Here is an 11,685-nt window from a genome sequence, read left to right on the forward strand (position 1 = left end):
AGCTTCTCCCGTCCGCCAACAGTCAATCAATCGAATCGTCTCCTCGTCACTCCTGTCCCAGCCCCTCCACTCCATCCACAATCCCTGACATCTCAGCATCCTCCTCTATCCCATCCTAGCTTGGTCTGGCCTAGCCTGCCCCCCGGGATCCTTGTCGAGACGACCCACCTCGACATGTTACTCCACCGCAGATACAAACCATGAAGGGTAGCGATAGCTTGCGACGGGTTAACCGTCCCGCTGCCAATTTCGACCTACCACCAGCAGCTCAGGCTCAGGCACAGGCACAACAGCAGGCTCTTCGGTCTCAATCTCAGCCTCAAGAGCCCATCTTGGGATCTATAACCTCGACAAGCCCAGAAATCACCACTTCTTCGCTCCATTCTCAGCCTCAATCTCAGTCTCTCTCGACCGCCAGGTTCCGTTCCTCTTCGAGACCCAGTCTTCAGGACCTAGTCCCTGTCGCCGGGACTCCAAAGCCAAACGTCTACGACCAACCTCCAGCCTATGCCCTGTCGTCCTCATCCTCCTTGACGGGGCCGTCCTCTTTTTCCTATCCTCCAGCGCATCCAACTGCTGGCGCCGCAGCGATACATACCCTTACAACCCATACAAATCCGCATACGCACACACATACTGCCCCGGCGGCTGTCAATCGACCCCGGCCCCTAGGCCCATCCTCCTCCGACATAGCGACTGCAGAGCAGGCTCACTTCCTCCACCCTGTCTCATCTGCCTCGAGCTTACGTCCAAGGTCTTCCACCACTAGCGCCACTGTGGCTGCTCCTGCTGCTGTCTCCCCGTCTCCATCGCATATTACGCCGAATTCTCTTCTTCGACAACACACCTCGCCGCCGTCTACCGTCGACAACAACTCTGCCCACTTTGTTCCTCGAGGCGGGTTGGCCCCCGCGCCGTCTATCATGTATCCAGCAGGCCAGAGACATGTCTCGGGCGCCGATCCCACACGACCATTCCAGGTCCCTCCGCCGCCGCCGCCCATGGGAGCTCCGAATGCTGGCCAGATGGGTAATATGATGAATCTGCCTCCGCCGCCGCCGCTTCCTCGATATCCCACCGCACCTGGCCCCTCCGGCGTCGCGATACCCCCACCACCCGGTCCGCCCCCGGCGAGTGCTCTCGGCCAGCAACCTCCGTGGCACGGCGCCTTTGGGCGCATGTACGACGGACGGCCAGGATACATCCCCCCGCCGCCGCCCGGTCAGCACCAGCCGTACAACCCAAAGTTACACGCCCAGATCGCTGCTGGGCAAACAGTCTCTATCCCTCCACCTCCTCCGCCGAGTGAGGCCATGAGTGCGACCTATATACCGCAGGGCGACACATACGGAGAGGGAGTTGGTATCCCCGCCTTTGGACTGGAAGACCCAACCCTGACTGTCAACTCGCAGACATCGCGGCCAGTGACAACGCCGCAGAGCGGAACTGACACAAATGCCACAACGCCCATGGACGAGGCCACGAGGGAACGCCTCTATTCTGCCACTAACGCCCAGCCGCGGGGCATATCCAATTCTTCAAACGCCACTCCTCCCAGCTCGATCCCACCGGAAATCGCTGCCCAGTGGCCCCTCGATACGGTTCTGATTTGGCTAGCCCAGAACCAGTTCTCCAAAGACTGGCAGGAAACCTTTAGGGCACTCAACCTGCACGGAGCGCAATTCCTCGAGCTTGGAAGTGGCCACGGAGGGCGTGGTAATTTTGGTATGATGCATCAGCAGGTGTATCCAAGGCTTGCCCAGGAGTGCACCAACAGCCGAACCGGCTGGGACCAACCCCGCGAACGAGAGGAGGGCAAGCGGATGCGAAGACTAATTCGAAGTATTGTCACCGGTCGACCAGCTGATGTGTCTAAAGTTTCAACGGCCCATGGCCGTAAAGAATCCCTCAATGGCGGACATGGGAACAACCTACCAAGCGCTGGAACTGATCCCATGGATTCGCCAAATGTTTGTCGACCCGCTCGGTGCTGTGAGTGTTTGCCCGTACTAACCTTTCTTGTAGACACCTCTCAATGCCCCTGGCCCTGGTTTTGGCGGCCGCAGGTTCTCCCAAACCAGATCTACGACATTACCCAACAGTGTCAGTGGGTCCAACATCAGCTCTGAGTCTAACCACCGTAATATGCTCAAACATGTCGATACAGATGGTGCACGCCGTCATAGTCCTAACGTTAGTGAGTCGAGTGAGGCCACATTCCGTGGTCCTGCTGCGCGCTCCGCGAGTCCGACAGGCAGCCCAGGCATATCCCCCGCGCTTTTCACATCAACGACGACCCCTATTCTCTCACAATCACCCAACACAATGAAAGCTGGGCACCGTTCAAGAAGCAGCATGGATTCCGTTGCTTCTGTCGCAGCCATATATGGATCTGGAGTACCAACAGACGCCGCCAACTTACTTAGCCGGAACATGAACCTGGGAGAAGTTGTTCATGGGCGTAATCATGATATCCGATCTCGGCACTCGCCTTCAGAGGGAGGGGAGAGGTCAGCAGGTGCAGAGACACCCGCTTCGGCCAAAGATTCCAAGAGCTTCCTGAGCTTCCTATCCAGGAAAAAGAGACAAACCAAAGATGATGGTGCCTACCCTTCACCTGAAGAGATGGAGGCTTCCCCAACTTCACCACAAGGATCTATCCGCCCGGTGGGCTTGGGCGTTCCAGGAACCAATGGCAGTGATACTAATCTCGAGCTTGCTGGCTCAACGCTAGGCAGTTATGATGACAGGAACGGCCATGCTCTACGACCAAGGAGAATCAGCCCCGTAAGGACCTACGTACTGGCCACCATGGATTACTGGAACTACCGAATGTGCGACATCACAGAAGCAGAGACAGCAGCGGAAGTCCGTCAAGTCATCTGCATGCATCTTGGCCTTGGCGACTTTGAAAATTCTCACATCTATCTTACAGAAGTTGGCAAGTTTGAACATGTGGATCCCTTGGACGACTCGAGCCTTATTACTGTCAAACGGGCAAAGGGGGACCCTCTTGGGACACTTAAATTCTTCGTGACGCCCCCAGGAGTTGCCCCCATCTCCAGTCTTGCCGTTAAAGCTGAGGTCCCTGTATCCTTGTCTCCTGGTTATCTCCCACCAGGAACCACTGCCGAGGATGTCCAACGAAATAGCAGACAACGATCCAGTTCATCGCCCCCCACCTCGCGATCCAATACATTGACAGATGAGAAGACTGAGGATAAGGTAGCCCGGGAGGCAACTTCATATAGAGCTGAAATGGAGAGAAAGCAGCGTGAGTATCTCGCCAAGAGGAAACAAGCAGCGATGAAAGGTAGTCCTTCAGAAACACTCGGGCCCGGCATCGTCGGCCGCAACGTCGATTTCGACCAGCCTCGCGAGTCGCCGTATGAGGACAAGAGGCCAGAGCAACTCTTCCCCCAAAGACGGCCTCCAGCCCCACCAAGCGATCCTTCTGCGACACTGATCAAAGCGAACTCGCTGAGTAGAAAGACCGGAGCCAGTATGCGCGCATCAAGTAGCAGTCTTGAGGGATATCCAACACCACGGCATCCAACCGAGAGCGAGATGACGGAGAAGTCCAGAAGATCCAAGGGAGCATCGCAACCAGCCGCAGGTCCTGCTGGTATTGGGGCAGCCCTTGCAGGTATGGGCAGAAACTTGAGCGCTATTGGGCAATCTGCCAAGAATACTCGTGGCTCTTCTCCCTCCCGATCCTCAACACAATCAATTCCTGGAGGTAAGGACACCTTCTCTAGCGTCAATCCTCCTCGACAAAGCCTGGGTCGAGATAGTCCTAGTACAATAGCAACACCAGGCGCCGTGACCTGGAGCAAGAAGAACTTGCCCTTTATTGTGCCGGACTACTCCCCCAGCCCATCACCTATGCTAAGCCCTAATCTTGAAGCTGCACCAGAAGCTAAACTCTTTGAAACAGTCCCAAGGGCAACATCTCCTACTGATATGAGCCCCAACTCGAGACGTACAAGGGGTAATTTCGCCCCAGACCATCCGTCGCCTCCAAAACGGCGTGCAACCCATGGGCCAGATCCAGACTTTGAGGACTCGGACGTCCAATTTTCGAAGCCTGCTCCCGCACCACCAGCTGACGATGACAGCGGGGATGATTCAGATGATGGCCTCTTTGTCATTCCACTTGCCAATCGAAACAAGGGCAAGGGTGCCACTGCGAATGGTGATGCGAACGGCCACAACAAGCGTCCTAGTCTGACGGTTAATACGCGCTCCCGGAAGGGCCTCTCTGTTGCCTTTACATCGCCCAAGTCATATGGTAGTAGCGTGACTCCTGACAGTAACGAAGATTCCCGACAAAAGCCGACTACTCCCCGTTCCGAAACGTCGGAAGAGAAGGATAAAGAAAAACTCGGTCGGCGAAAGTCGTTCATCGAGAAGGATGTCTGGGCTAATCGCCCTCCAACGGACGCCCTTATCAATAACCTTGACGACTTCTTCCCCAACCTGGATCTTGATCAACCTGTTCTTGATGAACCTGGCGAAGGTGGACTGCCTCCATCTCCGATTGCTGAGGGCACAGAAACCACCTCTGATCAAGGGCCATCCCAGCCGGCAGTGTCGAGCCATACTCAGCAAGCACCGCCTGCAGCGATTCCGCCGTCCCGGCAGCCATCTCTGTATAATGAAAACGATACTCTTGGCTCCGACGAGTCAACCCTCAAAGCACTCGATCAACAGCGGCCCACTTCTGTGGCTGCAAGGAGTATTCGGCGCTCAGGCGGTCTCGGTCGAATGAAATCCATTCGAGAAGTCGCCCGCGGTGCTCACGAGGCCAACAAGCGAACAAATTCAACCAATCAAGGACCGTCGTCAGGTAACATTATGCGCCGAAAGAGTACAAAGATGTTCAATGCCAACATTGTGCAAATTCGACCGGATAGGCGTGGCAGCGTCATAATGCCACAGATTCCTCAAGATACAGTGCCAAAGCGACAGACGACATTTAGGTGGTTCAAGGGTCAGCTCATTGGCAAAGGTACTTACGGCCGAGTGTATCTCGGTATGAATGCCACTACAGGAGAGTTCTTGGCTGTCAAGGAGGTCGAGGTGAACCCCAAGGCGGCTGGTGGTGACAAGAGCAAGATGAAGGAGCTTGTTGCAGCGTTGGACCAGGAAATTGACACAATGCAGCACTTGGACCATATCAACATTGTGCAGTACTTGGGTTGCGAGCGAAAGGAAACTAGTATCAGCATCTTTCTCGAGTATATTTCTGGTGGCAGCATTGGATCATGTTTGCGCAAGCATGGCAAGTTTGAGGAGTCTGTCGTGTCTTCACTGACAAGACAAACACTCTCCGGCCTCGCCTATCTACATCGCGAGGGCATTCTGCATCGCGATCTCAAGGCCGACAATATTCTTCTTGATTTAGACGGAACGTGCAAGATCAGCGATTTCGGCATCTCCAAGAAGACAGACAACATTTATGGCAATGATAAGACAAACAACATGCAAGGTTCGGTATTCTGGATGGCCCCAGAGGTCATTAGGTCCCAAGGCGAAGGGTACAGCGCCAAGGTCGACATTTGGAGTCTGGGTTGTGTAGTCCTGGAGATGTTTGCTGGCAAGCGCCCCTGGGCCAAGGAAGAGGCTGTTGGTGCTATCTACAAGATTGCTAATGGCGAGCGACCACCAATCCCCGAGGACATTCAGGATACTCTTGGACCATTGGCCGTTGCCTTTATGATGGATTGCTTCCAAGTGTAAGTTTCTCGATATGCCAGTGTTGTTTGCAGGGCTAACAGGAAGACAGGAACCCCTTTGATCGTCCTACAGCGGATGTTCTCCTATCGCAGCACCCCTTCTGCGAACTGGATCCAAACTACAACTTTTATGACACGGTGCTGTATCACAAAATCAAGTCGTTCAAATAAAGGAGCCATAGATACACGATCTTGAACGAGGTGGTTAATTATCCTTCCCTTCTTTCTTTGTTTGTATGTATTAGTGGCATGGGAGTTTTACGCTTTTGAAGTTGGAGAGCGACGGCGTCATTATGGGAACACGGCTTGATAGCTGACTGGCATTGTTTATTCATGTATGGGGAGGGGGATGCAAATGGTAATGAAATGAACGGCTGGATACGGCTGATGATATCCGATACTGTGAAACATGTATCAAGTGACTCAAAAGAATTGTCCAAGGTACATACTAACTTGAAGTCCATATGTTTCTACCTTTCATAGTATATGCCTAAAATAGGTTTATTAGAACGTTGCTGGACCTCTGTCCTATCATATGCTCGTCGGTCGTTACGACTCCAAAGTTAACATATGTTAAGCCTTGTAAAACAGAAGTTTGTCTCTTAATAAACATCACCAAGATCGCACACTGTTATAAAAGTCCACATCTCGGTTCAGTACTGTTACAGATTCAATCACCTTAATACGCTCGAGTTTCATCCAGCACATTCGGCTGCTCTCACGCCTATCAATATTTTGATATATTCTACAGCACTGTTCATGGACTACTCTGCCACAAAAATCGCTACTCTAGCACTCTACAACTTGTGTATAAATGGAGGCAACCAAGAAACCAGCGAAACTTCATTGCCGATTCCTAGCCTTTCTCCAGCGTTGGTCGCCCCTCCATCGTCAAATAATCAACTTGATTACCCAGCCAATCCACCTCCATCACGACCAAAGTTCCTACAGTGTTTGGAACCTGCGATTCCGCCGCCGCCGCAATGTCACCTCCCTGTCCGTTTTGACATAGAACATCCCCCTTTGACTCCAGAGGCGAATTATGCCCATTCCCAACTGTTTCTTTCACATCAAGAAAGGAACTCGCTACCCAATCGGCCTGTATTACATCTCAGGGGCTTGTTCCGCAACAATAAGCTTCTCCCACCAACTGGCCCAGATCCGCATCGACATCGGCGGCTGTCATATCAAATGAGGACGGCACTTGGAAGAAAGGTGCAGCGGCATTGAGCATACTTCTTGCCCACCTTCCTAGCATACGCATCTACGAGGGAGAGATGCTGTAAATTAAGGATCTCCTCGGGGAAAAGATGCTTGAGCTCTACCGTCTTATGGAACACAAAAAACATAAAGATGTTGGGCTTGAGATCTACACTCTCATTGAGAATAATAAAGGGGGCCTTCTTATAGAGCTCGCCGAGAAGATGATGATGCTCTACTTGGAGTTCGGCTTCGGGTTGGTTGGGAAAGGAGACCAGCAGAGAACCATGCTCGAGCGGGAACGGGCAAAGATGGAAAATGTTTTGAGTTGGGTATCGGCCCTCATCCGGTATTGGAGTTAAGATGTATAAAAGTACATTTTGCCGATGCAATAGAGCAAAATCCCCCTCATCACCATCGACATCAGGGGGCAAATCGGAGATTGTAACAAAAGTTTGGCGCACACAGCAATTGAGTGCACCCTCACACATACTTTCGGTCAACCGTTGCCATTCCCTTCACTGCAATACTTAGTGTATTCTCAAAATAAATAGCAAGATATCTGTCCTCGACAGGTACCATGACAAGTAGCCTGACACACTTGAACATTTCATGCCTAGATCTTCACTTTTTACCCTCGGCCTCCCTTGTCTTTCCAGCCTGTCCCTTGCCTGGGGCAGCATCAAATTTCGACTTCCAAGTATCCTCCTGTTTGAACATTGTGATGCACTCAGCAGCACTTGGCTGTCCGTATTCAGGATCCGCGCCGCCATCTAGCAACTCCTTGATTTTCTTGTCAATATTGCAATTCAGCTCCCTATAAAAAGGTATTCTGATACAGAACAACTTCAGAGAATGACTCACTTGGATTACTGCATCTTCCTTCTTGAACACCGCCCCAGCGAGAGGACTCTGTCCTCGGTCATTGAGGCGATTAGGGTCCGCACCATGTTGGACGAGGACCTTTACTAAATCGGCATGGCCATGATACGCAGCGAGCATAAGCTTCAGTTGTCAGCACAAGCTTCTTGAGGGGGTGATGCTCGAGATATACTCGGGTGTCATGGGCATACCAGAGTATCTCCCTTGTCGTTTGTCAGATTTGGAGGTAAGCCTGCTGGAAGAGCCTGCTCAAACGTAGCCATGTCTCCCTTTCTCGCCGCATCGTACATCCTACTTGCGAATTCTATCATCTCCGGCGTGAGAGATCCCGCGCGAGCTGGTTGGTTTGAGGCGTCGCTCATGGTGGTGCCTCAATTTCTGCCTTGACTAGTTTATGTGAATTTTTGGTTGGCAAGGTGAATGAGCGCAAAGTTGCAGAATTGTTAGTGAGTCACAAGGAAAGTTTCGATTCGGGGTTCTTCTGGTGTTGTTGTGATGGATGACAGAGAAGAAGCCCGAGTCATCAAGTGAGGTTGAATGAAATGACGTATGCTATTGGTTTGATTCTGACCCTGGCGTAAATGCCAGTAAAGCAGTCTAATGAATGGGACAGTTACGGAAGCGTACTTCAAAGGTCGATGGTAACGCTGTTTTCCTAAAATAATAATATTGCACAAAACTATTTGCTAAGCTCCCTTTCTTGGTAAATCACATTTGCAGCTGCTCTCGTGTCATTCTTGGTGATATATCAATACTCATACTCAATCTGCATCATGCCTGATGGTAGTCTCTGACCTCAAAATTCATATGCTCAGGTTCCCAGGTTCAGCAATTAATAAGAAAAAGAACAAGGAGAAGAAGCCTCATCACCGACAATGAGTCGCGTGTTTCGCTCATATACTAACAACGGGGAAATAAAGCGATCGCGATGCATTCTCGTACAGTTGTGTTTACAAGGGGATAGATAGATGATTGTTCAAAACGCCATATGTAGTGCATCAATTCGTTCGTTTCATGCTAACCATTCCTGATCAGTCGAAAAATGGTGAGTATCATCAGAAACCTACCGTAAGGTACACTCGTATATCTCAAATGTTCATTTCATGCTGCATTTAGTGCAGAAAGTCTGTAATACCATCGCCTTCGCCATTGTCTGGCTCATTTGGAATCGGCGGGTCAGGTTTTGGCGTCTCTGGACGATGCGCGATGCCAATGATCGGGTTCATGGTGATTTTGGTGTGCTCGCCTTTCTTCTGATGATGTTTTGATTGTCTCTTCACGGACAGTTTGATCGGGAGGGCGATGGTTCTTTACTGTCAAACATCAAAGAGGGAGGAGATGTGTGGGATATATAGAAGCAAAAAGTCAACTAATTACGCGGGGGGGCACGTTACGTTACGTTACGTCAAGGTTTTGGAAGCCATCTAAATCATTGGAGGAGTTGAGCCAAAGACAAAAAACGTGTGGTTTACATTCCATCCCATCCAATCCATTTCAACTCAATAATTGCCGCGTGGGTTAATAAGGGGTTGCAGTTGGGTACAGTATGATAAGCATCCATTCGCAGTGAGTGATCAATCATGCGACTTCTTCAAAGCCCAACATCAGTTATGTCTGAGATCCTCAAAAAGGGCCGTTAAGTTCCAGGACCATGGATATCATTTAGACAACAATCTATAGTTGGCAGGAGAATGCGGGGGTCGGGGATTGTTCTACAGATCTTTGGTAACATGTCCTTGCTTTTTCCGCGGATCTGGATAATCAATCGTTGGGTAAAGGTCCCTGACTGAGCATAGGGTAAACGAATTGTTATAAGTTATCGATCATGATGCACTGCATTGCACATTGAACCTGGTCTCTATACTTGCATGACATAGGCAACATGATATGATCTGATATGATATCAAGCATGTGATTCGAGCCTCACGACAGGCAACAAAATCGACTGGACCAATGAACCTCTCTTCGTCATTGCTGACTGATACTATCAATTATAGAGACACCTTTTGTCTCTGGAAAAACATCATTTCTTGAAAGAACCGCCTGGACCAGACAAAAATGCTCGTCACTCAACTTTCCCCATCCCATGTGTGTAGCCCCCATCACGATGTGGGAGTCTGACAGGGACAGGGAGCAAGGGCCGAGGAAACCCAATTGGTTGTGACATCCTTGGAGCAGTTGGCAAAAGACAGACAGGCAGACACAAATACATAATTGACAGTTGACGACTGTGTCTGTTTTCTAAATTGAGCGAGATCGGCATCTTGGACGTTTCGGGGTCTGCATGATAGCATCAGCCCTTCAAGGACACATTCTTGGAGATCTTCAACACCACGCTTAGATTACCCGAAGCAGCGTTTCGGAAACAACGCGATGGAATAAACCCAGCCAGAATGGGATTGATGCCAAGTTGCCCATAGCTACGATCTCCATTCCCCTGATGTTTTTGTACCTCAGATGCTGTGTGGCTGAACTAACAGTCGGATCCGGCGGGAGAGGGAGGATACTTCGGCTTGTGATCCTACGAAGCAGATGAGGGGTAGCTAATAAGCTCTCTGCTCAAAGCGGTTCACTACCTCATGGCAAATGTTGGTTCTCATCACAATTGATCGGCATCGAAATCTCAAGCTTGTTGGATTTGCCCGAGCTTTCCACTGATGGGTACTCATATGTGAGACTCGAATCCTTTGCGGATCGCTTCTTAGTGGGAGACGTAATATCATATCAGGGCAAAGCGGGTGTCGTGCATGCATGAGACGGACTAGGCTGTCTAGATTTGCATCAACTTCTGAGCTGTACGGACGGTGCATGCGGTCACGTCGGATAAAATGGAGGATACAGACAGAGAGAGATCAAAGTCAAAACCAAAAGGTCCACCATGAGTTTGCTTGCATCCATCCATCCTTGAAGGGCGTGTGTGCATAGAGAGGAGGAAGCGCTTTTGTGAGACAAGCAAGTGGATATATGTATCTTCCCCGGAACGCTCAGGGCCAAGAGAGGCCCTTGTTGATCAACTTGAATAGGTATTGAGGTTTTGGAGAAATGATTGACCATCATCGTCGAACAAGTCATGAGAGACAACAGGGTTCGTGTATGACCTCAGAAGTTGGGGACTCACTGACCCAAGGTAAGTATGTATGCATCTCGGACAGGTCACAGGTCCGCCCATTGCGTTGGACAGCGTAACCCTACAGTACTGTACAGTACAGGAGAAATTTCCTTTCCAGTAAAACAATGCGTAGGAATCATCATAACTCATAAAGCATGCCACAAAACTGACTCTTGACAATCCCCAATCTTTGGATGGGAACCCAATCGGCTGGTAGACGGCCAATTTGCGTTGCATTTCAGGCCACCAAACACGTCGGGTGAGCTGCTACCGACCCGATATGAGATGCCATCATGAGAAAAATTGAAAGAAGGGCATTCTCGTAAAATTGAGGCTAGGGTAAAAGTATCATGATATCAGTCCTTGAGGTGTTCTAACATCAGATGTTAGTTGGATCAGCCACAGACGATACATGACGGAGAGATACGGGTACTTGGTTTGAGCCTGTGACTCGGGTGAATCTGCAAGTACAGACTGACTAAGTCCGAGTACCTCCGGCACCTGCACCCGTCTAAACCGTAAGCGGGTCTCCACCAACGGCCGGGTCCTCCCACTGATTGATTCTTCCTCCCCTCCTGCGCTTCAAGGCCTCCTCCTCATCATCATTATGGATGGCCATGATCCATTAATTATTACACCCCTGTCAACTCTCTTCTTTCCCCCCCGGGGCCCCAATCAAAGCTCCCCATTCTCCAGCTTCGTCCCCTGCCCGTCAGATGTCAAGCATGTCCTGCGTGGCCATCTATGACCTGGAAA

General features: G+C 50.6%; 5 protein-coding genes across 12 annotated transcripts; 2 read left to right on the plus strand and 3 right to left on the minus strand.

The window, feature by feature from the left end:
- Nucleotide 1: 1 nt before the first annotated feature.
- FVEG_05000 (STE/STE11/BCK1 protein kinase) lies at nt 2–6,282 on the plus strand. 8 transcript variants are annotated; one of them, XM_018892987.1, is made up of 7 exons: nt 2–1,358; nt 1,413–1,970; nt 2,026–2,107; nt 2,168–3,274; nt 3,326–3,739; nt 3,938–5,738; nt 5,789–6,271. In XM_018892987.1, the coding sequence occupies exons 1-7, from the start codon at nt 201–203 to the stop codon at nt 5,907–5,909; spliced, it is 5,241 nt and encodes a 1,746-aa protein (XP_018749782.1). In that variant the 5' UTR covers nt 2–200; the 3' UTR covers nt 5,910–6,271. The 8 variants fall into 8 exon arrangements, with proteins under 8 accessions (XP_018749782.1, XP_018749780.1, XP_018749779.1 ...); XM_018892985.1 differs by having other exon boundaries at nt 2–1,970; XM_018892984.1 differs by having other exon boundaries at nt 2,026–3,274.
- Nucleotides 6,283–7,048: 766 nt separating this feature from the next.
- FVEG_15583 (hypothetical protein) lies at nt 7,049–7,300 on the plus strand (the record flags this gene model as incomplete). Its single annotated transcript, XM_018904744.1, has 1 exon — nt 7,049–7,300. One exon carries the CDS (start codon nt 7,049–7,051, stop codon nt 7,298–7,300), a length of 252 nt encoding a protein of 83 aa, XP_018749783.1.
- Nucleotides 7,241–8,431, minus strand: FVEG_05001 (hypothetical protein). The gene is made up of 3 exons (XM_018892988.1): nt 8,012–8,431; nt 7,803–7,943; nt 7,241–7,721 (listed from the first exon to the last, which is right to left on the minus strand). Exons 1-3 carry the CDS (start codon nt 8,180–8,182, stop codon nt 7,563–7,565), a joined length of 471 nt encoding a protein of 156 aa, XP_018749784.1. The 5' UTR covers nt 8,183–8,431; the 3' UTR covers nt 7,241–7,562.
- A 137-nt stretch (nt 8,432–8,568) lies between these two features.
- Nucleotides 8,569–9,046, minus strand: FVEG_05002 (hypothetical protein; the record flags this gene model as incomplete). Its single annotated transcript, XM_018892989.1, has 2 exons — nt 8,569–8,615; nt 8,956–9,046. The coding sequence occupies 2 exons, from the start codon at nt 9,044–9,046 to the stop codon at nt 8,569–8,571; spliced, it is 138 nt and encodes a 45-aa protein (XP_018749785.1).
- A 1,784-nt stretch (nt 9,047–10,830) lies between these two features.
- Nucleotides 10,831–11,166, minus strand: FVEG_15584 (hypothetical protein; the record flags this gene model as incomplete). The annotated part of the gene is made up of 1 exon (XM_018904745.1): nt 10,831–11,166. One exon carries the CDS (start codon nt 11,164–11,166, stop codon nt 10,831–10,833), a length of 336 nt encoding a protein of 111 aa, XP_018749786.1.
- Between the last annotated feature and the right edge of the window lie 519 nt (nt 11,167–11,685).

The sequence above is a fragment of the Fusarium verticillioides genome, chromosome 4 (assembly GCF_000149555.1).
Source record: "Fusarium verticillioides 7600 chromosome 4, whole genome shotgun sequence".
Taxonomy (NCBI): Eukaryota; Fungi; Ascomycota; class Sordariomycetes; order Hypocreales; family Nectriaceae; genus Fusarium; species Fusarium verticillioides.

Bases quoted from the DNA above. Each gene is read 5' to 3' on its own strand.
- FVEG_05000 (XM_018892980.1), top strand. From the start codon at position 201: ATGAAGGGTAGCGATAGCTTGCGACGGGTTAACCGTCCCGCTGCCAAT. The intron at 1,971-2,025 runs GTTTGTCGACCC...CCTTTCTTGTAG, and splicing joins ATCCCATGGATTCGCCAAAT to ACACCTCTCAATGCCCCTGG. The intron at 5,739-5,788 runs GTAAGTTTCTCG...ACAGGAAGACAG, and splicing joins ATGATGGATTGCTTCCAAGT to GAACCCCTTTGATCGTCCTA.
- FVEG_05001 (XM_018892988.1), bottom strand. From the start codon at position 8,182: ATGAGCGACGCCTCAAACCAACCAGCTCGCGCGGGATCTCTCACGCCG. The intron at 7,944-8,011 runs GTATGCCCATGA...TGACAACTGAAG, and splicing joins ACGACAAGGGAGATACTCTG to CTTATGCTCGCTGCGTATCA. The intron at 7,722-7,802 runs GTGAGTCATTCT...AAGAAAATCAAG, and splicing joins AGGAAGATGCAGTAATCCAA to GAGTTGCTAGATGGCGGCGC.